The sequence below is a fragment of the Astatotilapia calliptera genome, chromosome 9 (assembly GCF_900246225.1).
Source record: "Astatotilapia calliptera chromosome 9, fAstCal1.2, whole genome shotgun sequence".
Lineage (NCBI taxonomy): Eukaryota > Metazoa > Chordata > Actinopteri > Cichliformes > Cichlidae > Astatotilapia > Astatotilapia calliptera.
This window is the reverse complement of record NC_039310.1, coordinates 16932899-16946865: the sequence shown is the minus strand read 5'-3', so window position 1 is coordinate 16946865 and position 13967 is coordinate 16932899. Positions and strand designations below refer to the sequence as shown.

Genomic DNA, 13967 nt, shown 5'->3' with positions numbered 1-13967 from the left:
ATGAAAGGCTGAAAGGACCTGTGACAGCACAGATTTAGCCATGATGTCGGCACTGCGCTGAATTTAAAGGAATAGTTCAGCCACCTTTTAATATATTTTTTTGATTTCTTGAGAGGATTTTAATCAGCTGTACAATACATCTGCCTATCAGCACCACTGGCTGCTAGCATTAGCCTCACATTCACCTGAGTGGCGTCAGTATTCCCCTCCAATCATTATTTTTCATAAAGCGCCCCTTTAAAGATTATTTTAGCTCTGAAATTAAGTAAATTTAACCAAAAGTCCTTTAGCTGCAGAGGCTTTAGCAGCCAGCTGCAGATTGGTGACAGCTGTTGCAGGTATAGCATTTATCAGAAACTGTCATGGCCAATTAAGTGTTGGTGACAGGAGCATTGTGGAAAGCGCTGGCCACAAATGGAGGAGGAACGCACCAGGCAGGGTATGTCACGTCAGAGATGATTTGACATGGCATCTCCCAGGAGCCTCTAAGGGATACAGTGCTGCATGATTTAGAGAGTCAATTATGCAAGTTATTGATGTGCTTTTAATCAAAGCTAAGGCATCTTTCGATTTCAGAATTTAGGAGTTTGCTGTTGGAAACTGAGGAACTGCTTTTGCAGACTGCCTGATTTTAAAGAAGTGGAATGACATTTCAGCTAATTATGAGTGGCTGAAGTGAATGAAAAACAAAGGAAAGCAAATCCTTGTGTAAAGAATTGAGTACTGTTGAGCCGCTGACCGCACAGTGGGGACTAAACAGGACAGGGGAAACTGTGTGCTGTTTGAGGTGCGAACTGGATCTTCATTTGAGCCAAACACTAAAAATTTTACTGATAACTGTGATTCGAGCTATTTCTTATACTTTGTAATATCTTTCCGTCCTCTTCCGGTTAGGCTATGCAAACTGGAGTAAATTAAAAGGCGCAATGAGCTTTATGTAGACAATATTTCGGTTTGAACCCAGTTTGACAAATCCTCTCAGATGTAAAAATATTATTTTTATTATTACTGTTATTATTGTTATTTAAACAATTTCAAGATACATTTCTTTTTTCCCTATTTGGTTCGTAACCTTTTACCTTTTGAATTCAGGCTAGACGATATTAGAGTGAGAGAAAGCAGACAGTTGGAAATGCATTTAATAAAGGTCATCTGTGTAGAGGGAGAGGTTATGGACTAGGCTAGACTGTGCCTTGTGAATCTGTCCTGGCTACAGATGGATATCATGTCTGTGTCTAACTACACTATAAAGCCACTGTCACGTCACCTATTATTTAATGAACTCTTGTTGCCTCAATTTTTACTATTCAAATCTAATTTTTCTGAAGCGAGATTATATTTAGGTGAGTTATCATCTGAAGGTAAAAAGCATACGTATAAAGCATGCTACTTTCATAAGCCTGCGACCAACGACATCGATAGGCCTTCTTGATAATTCAAGTTAAAGGACGTAGAAATAAAATACAAGACAAGCTGTTGGAAATATGTCATATAAGAGTATTAACATCACACCGGCATCACAAACACAGTCAAGCAGTAATACAAATTAGATATAGCTGCCTGTGTTGGTACTCACCTGTCAGATACAGTGGCCATGTCTGTAATGATGCAACATTCAATCCGTTGTAGGGTTTAAACAGGTCAGCTATAAAGTGATTCTACCCCTCCTGCACAGCTGTCATAAAGGCAAAGATTAGCTGTCAAAACAGTGCAGATAGGGCTTAGTCAGGGCTACGATACATTAACATAATAAAAGAAAAGTTGGAAACAAAGGCTTTCCCTTCCTAATTTCATAGTTTTGCAATTTTGCATTTTGTCACACTTAAATATTGCAGATCATCAAATATAATTTAACATTTGTAAATTTGTCCACTCTTCTTTGTAGAATTTTTAAAAAATTCAGCCACATTGAAGAGTTTTCAAGCATGAACATTCTGTTTAAGGTTGTGCCAAAGCATCTCAGTTTGATTAGGGCAGACCAAAATCATCTTTTTGACTTTTTATTTGTTTGTTTGCTTTAGTTCGGTGTTTTTTAGCCATTCAGAGATGGACTTGCTCGTGTGTGTTTTTTATCGCAGTCCTGCTGAATAACCTAAATGTGCTTGAGCTTGGGGGCATGAACTGATGGCTGGATGTTCTCCTTTAGGATTTTCTGGTTGAGAGCAGAATTCATGGGTCAGTCATGACACAGACCATCACATTACCACTACCACATTTTGACTGTTGCTATGATGTTTTTATGAAATCCTGTTTTGTTTTATGCAGACGTAACAGGACTCAAACCTTCCAAAAAGTTATTTTCCCTGCAGTTCTTTAGATGTTGTTCTGGTTTCTTTTGTGACCTTCTGGATGAGTTGTTGATGCACTCTTGGAGTAATTTTGGTAGGCTGGCCAATCCTGGGAAGGGTCACTGCTATTCCAAGGTTCACCAGAGTCTTAAAGGGTAACAAATGGCTTTAACCCTTTCCAGATTGATAGTGACTGTGTTTATTTAAATTATGTCATGATGTGTTGCCTGGGTGTGGACAGTGAAGCTAAACTTAGCTTTCCAAAAAATGTGGTTAATCAGTTAATTCATGATTTTTGATGTGGGGGTATCTTAGGTTATTTTTGTCTAAAATTCGTTTGATGATCTGAAATAAGAAAGAGGACAAATACTTGTCACAGCACTGCAGATTCCCGGTCCAGGCTAAAGCAAACGTGTGAATAACGTAAACTTTCAACTCCTGCGGTTGCACAAAGACTTGTGGTCGTACTGAAGTCTATGGAAAGACTGTTGTCGCCTCTTTTCCTGTATAATGTAGGTAAACACTTTCCTTATGGGCTCAATTACTAGTTAACAACTAGTCAGTTGCAAGTCATGTAACTCGCGATGAGGATGCACTGCACTCAGTTTGTTTTAGATCTGTCCATCCCTCATCAGATCCAGTGTCAAAATAACAAAACGGCGATGATCAGCTTTACGTTGGGGCTTCACGATGGTCACAACAGCTATGCTAATTTAGGCAGCAGGTAATGAAGTGAGTACTGCTGCAATGTCCTGAGCTAAAAATAAAAAGGCCTTTCATTGGTCTGGATAGATGTAGTTACCTGCTAAACGATACTCTTTGTTCACTTTAAATGATTGATGGAAACGACACAAGAACGATTACTGGCTGTAGCTTAAGTAGGAGAGGTTGTGAGGGAACTGGCTAAACAGTGTGCAAGGTATAACCAATGATGTCACTGTGATAAGACCCCCGCAGTGCTGCTGAATACAAAACTGAGGGATGACCTCTGCAAGCTTCCATAACACCAGGCACTACCCGGCTCTGTCGGCTTCCAGCATCCAGCATGAAGCCTCTACAGCACACACACACAAACACATGCGTAATGCACTCGCTTGCATCATCATAACCCCTCTCACATAAACACACACACACAGAATTAATGTGGCTCGAATGATATCTCAAGGACTCGGTTTCCACACCATGCTGGGTCTAGGAAGCAGGCCAGGTTTTGGGGTGAACTGTCTCACTCGAGTCAATTGGACAAACAGGGGGCGCACTTCCGGGAGCCTGTGGCTTTGTTTCCTGCTCACCTGCAAATGAGACACCTGATGTGTCTTGGCTCCAGAGAGCTGGGTAATACTTGCCACTACTTGCCACCTTTCACCCAGATTTTGCAGTCTATCCTCTGACTTCTCAGAGTGTGAGATGCCATGCGGTGCAGGCGGTAGTTTGGGAGCAGCAGGTAGCTGTGAGGCGTTACTCAATGCCAAATGATGTCTCTGTCTCGACTACAGCAGATCAATAAAAGCTCTGACCTCGGCTGTCAGCCAGCTCAACTCTGTTAGCAAAGGGAACGCTCATGAAACAGGAAGCGCACAATAGTGTGTGAGCTTAGCAGCTAGGTCATTTGAATTTTTTGTCTGACATGAGCACCCAAGGGCGGCAATTATTGATTCTTGTCAGAAAAATCCTGTCATATGATGGTATTTCTTTTGGCCTCGGTGATAAAATCAAATGTTTGCTAGGTCTTTGGGGAATATTTTAAGTCTCCCATTGGCCTCTTTGACACATGTTGAATCTGAAAATTTCTCATTTGCGTGCTCAGTCACTTTTGTTTCCTGTAGAAAAAGCAGACTTCGCCCTGTAAAACACATTTTACAATCATGTTTTTCTTTAAAAATAACCGACATTCCTCTCAATCCTGACTAAATCTATTAACGAAATACCTCCTCTGTCCTCCAGCTAAGTAGGTCAAAGAATTTTACGTAATAACGCAAGGACTATAAATACACAAGCAAACTGTCAGCAGCTAATCATGTCTGATTTACGCTGGGACGATGCTGATGAGACTATTTTTCTCCTCTGTATCTGGGCCCGCAGCGCTCGCACCTCTCTGATGCTAACTGGTCAACTTTTAGAAGGAGTTTAAAGCCTCAGGCCCATTTTTGCATGAATGGGTGTCCTTTCTTTTCCCCTGTGACTCATGGATCATAGCGTTTACCAGTCAGTAAGTATTTAAGGATGCCTTAAAAAGTGAGGCATGCAGATCTTTAAATAACCGGCGTTGTTGCTGGAACATATACAATGTTTTTTAGAAAAAAGGGGAAAAAAACCCTTTAAATAAATTCAGTGAATGCGATATTGTAATGCTAAATTATAAAGCTCTTTAAATAATGCAAGGCACTGATCCTGTCAGGCAGTTTGTTCCTGCTTAGTGAACCATTCATAAGCCGTGCTCATTCATAAAAAAACACAAATGTGCAAAGGTGATCAAGGTCTTTGTTTATTACATGTCCGGATGTATTTTACAGTAAAGAACTATTATTATAATTAGGTTGTTATTATTAGTAGATTTTTGTGCTCGTGATTATTACTTCAGGTGTTCTCTTTCTACTTTACTTTGGATTTTTAATACAAAGAGCATCGTCATCTCATCTGTTGCGTTAGTGTTTTACACAACTTACACAGGACAGATGAGGCCATGCACTAACAGATCATTCAATATAGAATTCAGGAAAAATATATGAATTTGATTTGATTTATTTAACTTTTACACACAGAAGGTGCCCACAGATACACTACACCTCTTTTCTGCAGGAAAACAGTGCTAAATGGGCTCTTTCTGAGCAAAATATCATACAATTTACACTCAATAGAGACTAATAAGATAAAAAAGTGAATGGATAAAATGAAGGGACGTTCATGCTAAAGAAAGTGATCAGAAAGTTGAAAGGGTACATCGGGGTAGCCTTCATAATCTTCACAAGCTCCTTTCAGTTAAAACTAAAATACAGACAGGTAACAAATTAAAGTGTTCTTGCCCACCAGCTGCTGCCAGAACAGCCTAACTGCATCTTGGCATTGACTCTACGTCATAAGATAAAGGTGATCACTCAGAGCAACTGGGTATTGATTTGTAGCAACTCCCCTCTCCAAGGAGACAAGTGGGAACAGACCTCTGCGGTGAGATTTATCTCAAACATAACAAAGCCGCAGAATATCCTTCAGTGTTTCACTCTGTATATTATTATAATATCTGTATATTACAGTGATTAGTTTCTGAATCACTACGCAAAAAATCAGGACCATAAATAAACATCGACTAAGAAGTCATAAAATAAAAAAATAACTTCCTCATTTGGTCTTTTTTCCTATTATTTTACACTTTGCATTAACTGGAATACAAACTCAGATGAGACTCACTCGGTTGCAGAACATCAAATGTCCCCTGCAAGTCCCAAATGCCTCTCTTTCCCAGACGCATTGAAAGAAAAAAGGGGATTAGACTGAAAGTAACAAATAAAAATAAAGAAATCTAAACCTTAAAGGGTTTTTTCACATGAAAGCAGTAATGTTTTATGGAGAGAACTCTTTTTAAATCTTATCCTATAAGCCCATTTAAAATCTGGGGAGATGGCAGCGCTGAAAGTGGGAATGTCTTTGCTCCACGGTCACAGCTCATAGAGGACTTTATCCTGCCTGTGACTGTGTATCCTCTCAGAAAAGAAACACCATGGAAAAGTAATCCTACTTGCCTGAATTCACCCTGGATCAAAAGTCAGCAAGAAAGGAAACGAGCACAGGAGGCCAGCCAGCCAACGGGTGGACTGTGCTTAAATTGGGTAATTTTAGATGATATATATCCACGTCACACAGGACCTTATAGCCTTCTCTAAATCACGACAGGGACTTTGGGCCACTAATTGCGCATTTCCTCCTCACATCTAACAAACACAGCATCGCTTGTGACCTTATCTCTGTGCCTGTCAGAGTGTTAGCATTCACATGGCAAGTGTGGCGATGAATGTAATTACTGGAGCCCAAAATAATAACACCATCGTCTTTGAGCGACCAGCAGCCAGTCAATTGTAACAGAGTCCCACCCTCCCTCCTCCAAATTACATGAGACAAAGACAAAAATAGAGTCATTATCGTCCTGGGTCTGTGGGAGAGACCCATTCAGAACAGACTGGAGAGAAGGGATGGGATATTAATAATTCAGGATTTTAATCTCTCACGATAACACTTATAGTAATCCTATTATAAAGTTTATTACAGGCGCACAACTTTAAAATGACACCCAGCAAAGAGAAGTCAAAGAGAAGTATGCAATATGCATACACAACTCTCCATTTTTTAGTTTTATCACGGATCTTGAGGTGTTCCCACACCTGATGTTTTTGTCACTTGCCTAGTTCATTATACAGGATTCCCCTCAAATTATTTCCATTTTTATGTTCTGGAAGAACTGCTTAAAGTAATTAAAGAAAGAGAAAACACGCGCACCTTCTGTACTGCTTGGATTTTTACATTTTTTTAAGGTTTAGCGATTTAAAAGGAGCACGAATCAATTTATATATCATTGTATTCTGATTCTAACTTAGGTTATGACCTTCAAACAGCAACTCAGACTGCTGTGGAGCGTTGATTGAACGATATTATTACTGGTGTGTCAAGGTCTGAAATGAGCTTTTAATTTCATGTTTGGAGTCAAACATAGACAAAGAATACATGAGTCCTTGAATCTCATCTTGTGGGCATACATGTGTGTATGCGTGCATGTATGCTTGTTCATTATACTGGTGCAACGTATGCGCTTTCATACCTTTACCTTTGTATTTTCCATGTATTAAATGTGCTCAATGAGCAAAGCTGCCTTCAAAAACGTGAAAGACCTGCAATTATATGAGAACTGATTAAACTCTTCTGGATGATGACGGCCAAAGAAAGAAAAGCTGCAGTGCTCAGTGAAACTGCAAACAAGCCCAGCGCTACATCTCTGACTCTACAGGGTCCACTAAGCATGTAAAAGGTTAAAGTTCATGACAGTGCAGTCAGAAAAAAACTGAACAAGTATGGCTTGTTTGCAAGGTTTGGCAGCTGAAAGCCTCTTTTCTCTAAATACAACACGGCAGCGCAACTGAGGTTTGCAAAGTTGCATCTGAACAAACCACAAGACCTCTGATACAATGTCTTTTGGACAGATGGGAACAAAAAACAAACACAGCATATCAGCTAAAACATTTCATATGGACTGTTGAGCACGGCGGTGTAGTGGCAATGATTTGCGCTTGTTTTGCAGCCATAGGATCCAGACACCACGGAGTCGATGAGCCAACCATGAACTCCTCTTTATACCTAAATATTCTAGAGTCAAATGTGATCCATATGTCCAACAGCAAACCTGCGAATCTACAGCAGAGTGGCTGAAAAGGAAAGAATCAATGTGTTGCAATGGCCCAGTCAAAGTCCAGACCTCAACCTGATTAAAATACTGTGGGAAGACTTAAGAGAGCTGTGCACAAACAAACACTCGTAACCCACAATGAACTGAAGCAACACTTTAAAGAAAAGTGGGACAATATTTCCCCAGAACAACTTGTGAGACTGATAAAGTCATGTAGAAAACCATTACTTCAAGTTATTGCTGCTAAATATGCTTCTACAAGCTACTGAATCATCGAGTGTGCTTCGTTTTTCACACGCTGCTTCTTCATTTTTACTTAAATAAATAATGACACTGTTTAATACATCATGTGCTGCGGTTCATCCTGGGTGTATTTACCTAATCTTAGGACTTCTTATGAAGTTGTGTTAGTTTGAGAGTGTAGAGCGATGTATGAGCTGAGTCTCATACTGAGGAGGTGTTTTGCTAAAACAGTGAAAGTTTGACTGTGTCAGAGTTATTTGGGTTTGTTAATAATTTAATTTGTTTTTAATTAATTTGGTTTTTCAGCTCAGTTTAGTTTCAATTAGCGTCTGGACTGGGTTTGTTTGTTTCAATTTAGTTTTTATTGTTTCAGCATCTGTAATGAAGGTGCATCACTTTGTAAACAGCATATATTTGCACATGATTAACTCTGACACTGTCAAGATGAAAGAAGTCGCCCAACAAGCAGGTTTATGAGATTTTAGCTGATACTGGTGAATTACTGCTCTTGGAATTAAAATATATCCTATTATGGCGTGTTTGGTTAGGTCAACAGAAAATTATTATTTTAATTTGTCCCTGAGGTGATGTGAGGCAAAGCTGTTTAAATTAGTGAGTGAAACATTTGAAAAAGTTTCAGGTGGCTATAGAGGAGGGGGTTCTAATGAGTACATAACCTCTAATTGTAGACCAGGAAAAATGTTTATTTATCAGTTATTCTTTTTTCATTTTTTTTTTTTCCTTTTTTATCTTATTCCTGATTTTATGGTAATAGAGTTTATTGAGAAGTTGTGTTTTCAATTTAAGGAGCTTGGAAATACAGTGCCTGGACTTCTTAAGGTTAAGGTGAAGATGTTTCACCTCTCATCCAGGAGGTTTCTACACAGACATAGTCTATGAAGGGTTAATGGAGATTAAAGATCAGATGCAGGTGCTAAAATCAAATGCCACCTGTGGGCAACATGGTTTCATTCTGTATTGTGGTTCTCAGGATCTCGCCTTTGCTTTTTGTCTCTGATGTGCTTCAGCTGGATTGATTGAGCCATGACATCCAGCTCATACTGGGGTGGTTTGCAGCCAAGTGTGAAGCTGTTGGGATGAAAATTAGTACCTCCAAGTCTGAGGGTGGAAAAAGAGTGGAGTACCCACTCTGGGTAAGGAACAAGTGGAGCAGTTTAGCATCATGAGTGAGGGGAGATCTGCAGCGATGCTGAACTGGTGAAGATGAAAGTGAAACTGTCAGTTTAGTGGTTGATCTATATTCATACCCTCACTTATGCCCACAAGCTTTTGATACTGACTGACAGAAGGAGACTGCAGACACAATCAGCAGAAAAAAGCTTCCTTCAGAGGGTGGCTGGACTCTCCCCTAAAGATGGGATGCAGAGCTCAGTGATTCAGCAGAAACAGCCATTAATCCTTCGCATCCAAAGGAGAGCTGAGTTGTTTTGGACTGGGATGTCTCCTGGACACCTCTTGGGTGAGGCGTTTTGGAGATGTCCTATTGGGAGGAAAACTTGATTGCATCTCTCGGGTGGCTTGGTGTCCCCCTGAATGAACTAGAAGGAGGTGGTTGAGGAGAGGGAGGTCTTCTCTGCTTCTCCACAACCCTGATCCAGACTCGGATAAGTGGGAGTGGAAGATACGACTTTGATATAATTTTGAGATCAGCGGTGCATCATGCATGTTGTGTTGATCAATTTAACCAAATTGACAAATGCTTAAATTTTAAATTTTTCTCATGTATTTCTATTTTATTTTAGCTTGTTTTGTAAGTATGTTACCTTCAAAGGTTTGGCACTACGTACACAGATCTGTGTTTCCGAACAAACAACACATTTGCATTTATTTAAAATAACAATAAATTGATCATAAATTATGCAAGTGACTATTAATGATTCATTGAATTATTCATCCTTATTGATTTTTCATCAAGAATCCATTTTCAGCAGCCATCACTCAAGTGTTCCTCAGCCATATTGTGTTCCCTGATGTTAAAAGACTTATTGAGCTTGAGGAAAAATAACAACTTTTCCATTTGTGTTAGCACTGTTAAATTTTCCTCCATCCAAAGTCTGTATTTTTTAAATTTTTAATATTTCCCATTTACAATACTAGAAAACAACTAGTAAAGGGGAACTGAGGAAAACTAACAAAAAGTTTTCAGAATAGAAAACTTTTTGTTAGTTTTCCTCAAACTGGGGCCAGCAACACATAAGCACATGAGATACACAGAAAACACAATATAGAAACCTGGAGAAACCCCGGGACTTGGAAACATGAGAAGTGAAGTGAAGCAGTGGATGATGAGCAGATAATCCAACAAGGAACAAAGGAAAATGCCCACAATAAAGACAGAGGGTAACGAAGGAATACAGAAGGGAGAATATGACACAAGGTAGACACAGCTGAACCTAATCTGACACATAAGACAAAGAGGAAGCAAAGCGGCACTGGCGGTTGAGTGGTTGGCGGAAATGGTGTGGCGCGGCAGCTGCAAGGCAATTGAGGAATGGTCGGTATTGCATGGGAGCCGCAAGCGGTTGGCGGTGTGGCATAGCATGCCAGCTGCTGGCAGTTGAGTGGTTGGTTTCACGGCAGCTGCAGGTGATTGAGTGGTTGGTTAGTGGCATGGCAGTCGGAGGCGGTTGAGCGGTTGGAGGCGTGGCACAGTGTGCCAGCTGAAGGCAGTTGAGTAGTTGGCTTCGCGGCCGCAGGCGGTTGAGCGGTTGGTTAGTGGTGTGGCAGTCGCAGGCGGTTGAGCGGTTGGTTAGTGGCATGGCAGTTGCAGGCAGTTAAGCGGTTGGAGGCGTGGCAGCCTCAGGTGGTTGAGCGGTTGGTTAGTGGCGTGGCAGTCGCAGGCGGTTGAGCAATTGGTTAGTGGTGTGGCAGTCGCAGGCGGTTGAGCAATTGGTTAGTGGCGTGGCAGTCGCAGGCGGTTGAGCGGTTGGAGGCGTGGCACAGTGTGCCAGCTGAAGGCAGTTGAGTATTTGGCTTTGCGGCCGCAGGCAGTTGAGCAGTTGGTTAGTGGCGTGGCAGTCGCAGGCGGTTGTGCGGTTGGTGGCCTGATGTGGCAGCCACAGGCGGTTGAGCGGTTGGTGGCGCTCATACAGGTCCATGTCTGCTGGGTCCATAGTGTGGTCAGATTTTTTGCAAGGGCAGATCGTGTGGAGAAGAGAGAGTGGACCCAAGGCAGACAAACAGCGAGATAGGCGAGAGTTTAATAGATAGCCTTTATTCTTGGCTGCATGAAAATACTACAAAACAACTAGTAAAGGGGAACTGAAAAAACTAACAAAAAGCTAAACTTGGGACAGCAAAACATAAGCACATGAGATACACAGAAAACACAATATAGAAACCTGGAGAAACCTGGTGGAGTTGGAGCTGCAAGGTGACTCAGAGTCAAGGTTCTGATGTAATCTGATGTTCTGCTGCTTAGCTGAGACACCAGGGTCTCCCACTTCTTTTTTTTTCTAAGGTTAGACCCCCTCCAACCCTCCACACATGTGATTTAACAAATGTTCCTGCTCAAAAACAGCAGGAACATTTTCAAGTATGCTAACATAAATTAGCCCCCAATAAATTTTCATTGGGTAACACAGTGTTTAACTGAAACACAGGAATGACTGCTAATAATAGACACTTTTGTGCCTCTGTATAGATAATCCATTAAAATCATGAATGATTTACTATGAATGACTCCATTAATTTTCATTTACACCATTTCTTGTCAATTCAATGTAATTTCTATAGAAAATAAATGTATTTTTTATCTAAAACAAGAACATTATAGAACCTCAGATGGGTTTTTTGTTTTGTTTATTTTTGTTTTGTTTGTTTCGTTATTTCACACGCACATGCCAATTTTAAAAACACCTTTAGACCTTTTCATTTTGGAAATGTTTTTATTGTTAAAGACAGATCGTTTTTACATGTGGATCATTTTTTGTATAGAGTGATGAGAAAAAGTCCATGTGCCACTTCTCATTTCTTTATATTTTGCTTGAAAAAAAAGGGAATTGGCAGAGTGATTTACTGAAGCATGTGAAAATATATATAAATACATGTATTTACAGCATATATGAGCAAAGATTGAGTTTGTACTCCATTTTCAATCCATTTATTGGTGGTGGACCTGTATCTGATGCCACTGAGGTCACAATTCATCACTTTTGACAAGATCTCCAACACCCCTGGATGAAATGCAGCTCCAAACCATGACAGAGCCTCCACTGTGTTTTACAAATAACTGTAGACACTCACTGCCGTGCCTCTCTCCTGACGACCTTCCTGCATATTGATGAGAATCTGAACCAAAAATGTCATATTTGAATTCATCACTCCATCAGATCTGCTGCCACTGATTTTCAGTCCAGTTCTTGTGTAATTTGGCATGCTTCAGCCTTTTCTCCCTGCTTCCCTTCCTTAAGAACAGCTTCTTGACAGCCACCCTTCCACTGAGACCATTTCTGGTGAGGCTTCAGTGAACACTAAATGGATCACCTGACGGGCCAGATCCATCTCTCGGGTCCAGTATCAGGTCTTTGTGGATTTTTCTTCATGTGTCTTGAGGACATGACTTTCAGATACCGTCTGTTGTATCTGTGCGTCGCTGTTACGCAAAGAAATGAAACGACAGCGCACTCCTGTGGTCACATGTCAAACTGCAGCTCGCCGACTTTGACCCGGAAGCTCTTTTCACTGACCCGTGTGTTTTTCCTGCCTCACACGTGGGGTTTTCAGCACTGAGCAAGATGGCAGCGTGCAGTGTAGAGGAGTTGTTGGCTAAAGCTGAGGCGCAAGAGGCGGAAACGCTGAAAAGCATATCAGTCCAGAAAGAGCTGGACCTGGAGTTTGACATCGGGAACCTGCTGGCGTGTGACAAAAACCGCATCGAGCCTCGCGACCTCCGGGAGAAGAGCAGAGAGGACTTTCTGCGCGCTCTCGCTCGCGACAACACGCAGCTTCTCGTCAACGAAATATGGAAACAGCCCACGGAGAGGGTCGAGGAGGCGATAGTGGCCAAACTGCCGGAGCCGACGACCCGGCTTCCCAGAGAGAAGCTACCACCGAAACCCAGACCTCCAACAAAATGGGAGCAGTTCGCCAAGCTGAAAGGCATAAAGAAGAAGAAGAAGACCAACCTGGTGTGGGATGAAACCGCAAAGGAGTGGAAGAGGCGCTGGGGCTACAAGAGGGCCGGCGATGACACCAAAGAGTGGCTGATCGAGGTGCCCGAGAGCGCAGACCCGAATGAGGACCAGTTCGCCAAACGCGTCAAAGCCAAGAAGGAGAGGGTGGCCAAAAACGAGCTCAACAGGCTGAAAAACATCGCCAGATCGCAGAAAGTCAAGATCCCTGCTGTAACCCTGACCCCCAAAGCCAGCCAGTCCAAAGACGAGCTGGCCAGAGCCGAGAGTGTGGCCAAAACCTCCACAGCATCCTTGGGGAGGTTTCAGGACCGCCTGCCCAAGGAGAACCCAGCAAAGAAGGGCAAGAAGAGGAAATTCGAGCCCCTCATTGGCAACTTTTCTAATGAAAAGCAGAAGCAGCTGGAGCTCCTGAAAGTCATGGACACTAAGAAGCCCAAGTTGGACATCACCAAAGCTGTGAATAAACAGATGAGGCAGGAGGACCGAGAGGAGGCTGCTGCAAAACACAAGAAGGCAGCAGGGAAGAAGGGACGTAAAGGCGGCAGCATGGGTGGAAAGGCCAGAGGAAAAGGTGGGAAAGGAAAAGCAGCTGGAGGGGGAGGAGGGAAGAGAAGAGGCAAACCTGGGAAGCGCTGAGGACTCTTGTGTCTTCCTGTGTGTGGTTGTGTGTGTGCCTGCCTTGGCATGAAAGTGTTGGACATTCATGATGCAATATGAACAGAACATGTGGTTTATCTGTGGCCCACGGGTGGGATGCTCCCTCCATCTATGTAAACTATGTTTACTGTACATTTTGACTGCAGCATCCATGATGATTCTTTTCGATGTATGTGTAATATTCATGAAAGAATTTCACAAATATACTTTAATATTACAGCGAGTAGAACACGA

General features: G+C 41.8%; 1 protein-coding gene across 1 annotated transcript; it reads left to right on the top strand.

Annotated features, from left to right (window-relative positions):
- The first annotated feature begins 12624 nt into the window (after positions 1–12624).
- Positions 12625–13967, top strand: rrs1 (ribosome biogenesis regulator 1 homolog). Its single transcript, XM_026180793.1, has one exon. The coding sequence runs from the start codon at positions 12678–12680 to the stop codon at positions 13710–13712; it is 1035 nt and encodes a 344-aa protein (XP_026036578.1). The 5' UTR covers positions 12625–12677; the 3' UTR covers positions 13713–13967.